This window comes from Euprymna scolopes, chromosome 23 (genome assembly GCF_053919585.1).
Source record: "Euprymna scolopes isolate OS-2025 chromosome 23, ASM5391958v1, whole genome shotgun sequence".
Lineage (NCBI taxonomy): Eukaryota > Metazoa > Mollusca > Cephalopoda > Sepiida > Sepiolidae > Euprymna > Euprymna scolopes.
Window position 1 is genome coordinate 60,502,231 of NC_136504.1, and position 1,855 is coordinate 60,504,085.

Sequence of the window (1,855 nt, forward strand, 5' to 3'; positions counted from 1 at the left end):
TACATATGTTCGTCAGTATGGGCGCCCTGATCTATTCATTACATTTACATGCAACCCAGCTTGGAATGATATACAGCAACTCTTACTTCGTGTGCAATCATCAGTAGATAGGTATAATATTACAGCGCGTGTTTTCAGACAAAAGCTTAAATTACTAATAGATTTCATTGTAAAACATAAAGTATTTGGACCTGTGGGCTGCTTGATGTATTCAGTGGAATGGCAAACACCCACATACTAATCTGGCTCTACAACAAACTCAATCCAAATGAAATCGACAATCTAATATCTGCTGAAATACCTGATGCTGACATTGATAAAGATTTGCATGAAGTTGTCATAAAAAATATGATACATGGACCTTGCGGTATATTTAATCCAAATTCACCATGCATGATAGATGGTAAATGCTCTAAGCGATATCTCCGAGCAAACCAACACAGTTACAGGAAATGATGGATATCCTTTATACAAAAGAAGGTCAGTAGAAGATGGCAGTAAATTAGCAACCATACAAATATGAAATGGCAATATACAAGTTGATAACCGATGGTTTGTTCCATATTCACCTTTGCTATCAAAAACCTATAAATCGCACATCAATGTGGAATACTGTAACTCTGTTAAGTCCATCAAATACATTTGTAAGTATGTGAATAAAGGCAGCGATATGGCAGTTTTTGCCTTGAAAACACGGAGCAATGATCTGAATGCAAGCCTACATATTGATGAAATCGCACAGTATAAAGCTGGAAGATACATAAACATCAATGAAACTGTATGGCGAATTCTTTCATTTCCAATACATGAACGAAGTCCGGCTATTGGTCACTTAGCTGTACATCTAGAAAATGGACAGTGCGTTTACTCTACAGCTTCAAATGTGCAACAGATAGCTTTGAATCCACCTGCTACAACATTAACGGCTTTCTTCATGTTATGTCAAACTGACGCGTTTGCAAAAACACTCCTCTATTCGGAAGTGCGTCAGTATTACACATGGAATAAGAGTAGAAAATCATTTGAACAGCGCAAACGAGGAGAGCAAGTCGAAGGATAACCTGGAATATTCAAAGAAAACACAATAGGCAGACTGTATACTATCCATCCCAAACAAGACGAATGCTTCTTTCTTCGCATGTTGTTGGTAAATGTGCCTGGTCCAACATCATTCCAGCAATTAAAAATTATCAATGGCATTACACATGCTACTTTTCGAAATCTTGTAATAGCTTTTGTATCAAGATTGGAATAAGGATTCTAGACTTTAGTATCATTATATGTTGATTTTGTAAAAATGGTACAAAACTCTTCTGTTTGGGGACTTATTTTGCCCGTCCTAGGACGGGTATTCTGGTGTAGATATTATCGACAGAAGTATGTGTTTCTGTATGTTTCTGTCTGTCTATCTGTCTGTAGACTTGAAAGAGTTATATTGTTCTGTATCTAGGTCGATGTTTACATACGACTTGATGTTTACATACGACTTGAAAAAGATTTAATGGGTGAATCAAAAATCTCTGCAACTCTCGACCCACAACTCAACCCGCGTGCAAAACAAGGTAATAATATTTTTATTTAACAACCGAGTAATAAAAAAAAATTTTTAAATGAAATTTATGCAATAAATTATGCACGTATTATTATTCTCATTTTGCTGTCCCATAATCTATTCAAGTAACCGATTGTAATATGTCCTTCTGTCTTTCTAACGGATTCATGACGTAGACATAACCGAGAGCACATATAAAAACACACTGCCTATCATTCTCTCGCAATTACACGCTTGTGAAAGAGAAAAAAAACAAGCATACTGAACGTCTCGGGGATAATTATTTCAGAAAACTCTGGAAAC

The 1,855-nt window shown here is 36.0% G+C and overlaps 1 protein-coding gene across 1 annotated transcript; it reads left to right on the top strand.

Moving 5' to 3' along the window:
- The first annotated feature begins 670 nt into the window (after positions 1 to 670).
- On the top strand, positions 671 to 1,060 carry LOC145245622 (uncharacterized). The gene has a single exon (XM_080107189.1). It carries the CDS (start codon positions 671 to 673, stop codon positions 1,058 to 1,060), a length of 390 nt encoding a protein of 129 aa, XP_079963315.1.
- Positions 1,061 to 1,855: the final 795 nt, after the last annotated feature.

Excerpts from the sequence above, each read along its gene's own strand:
- LOC145245622 (XM_080107189.1), top strand. The coding sequence starts at position 671 with ATGGCAGTTTTTGCCTTGAAAACACGGAGCAATGATCTGAATGCAAGC.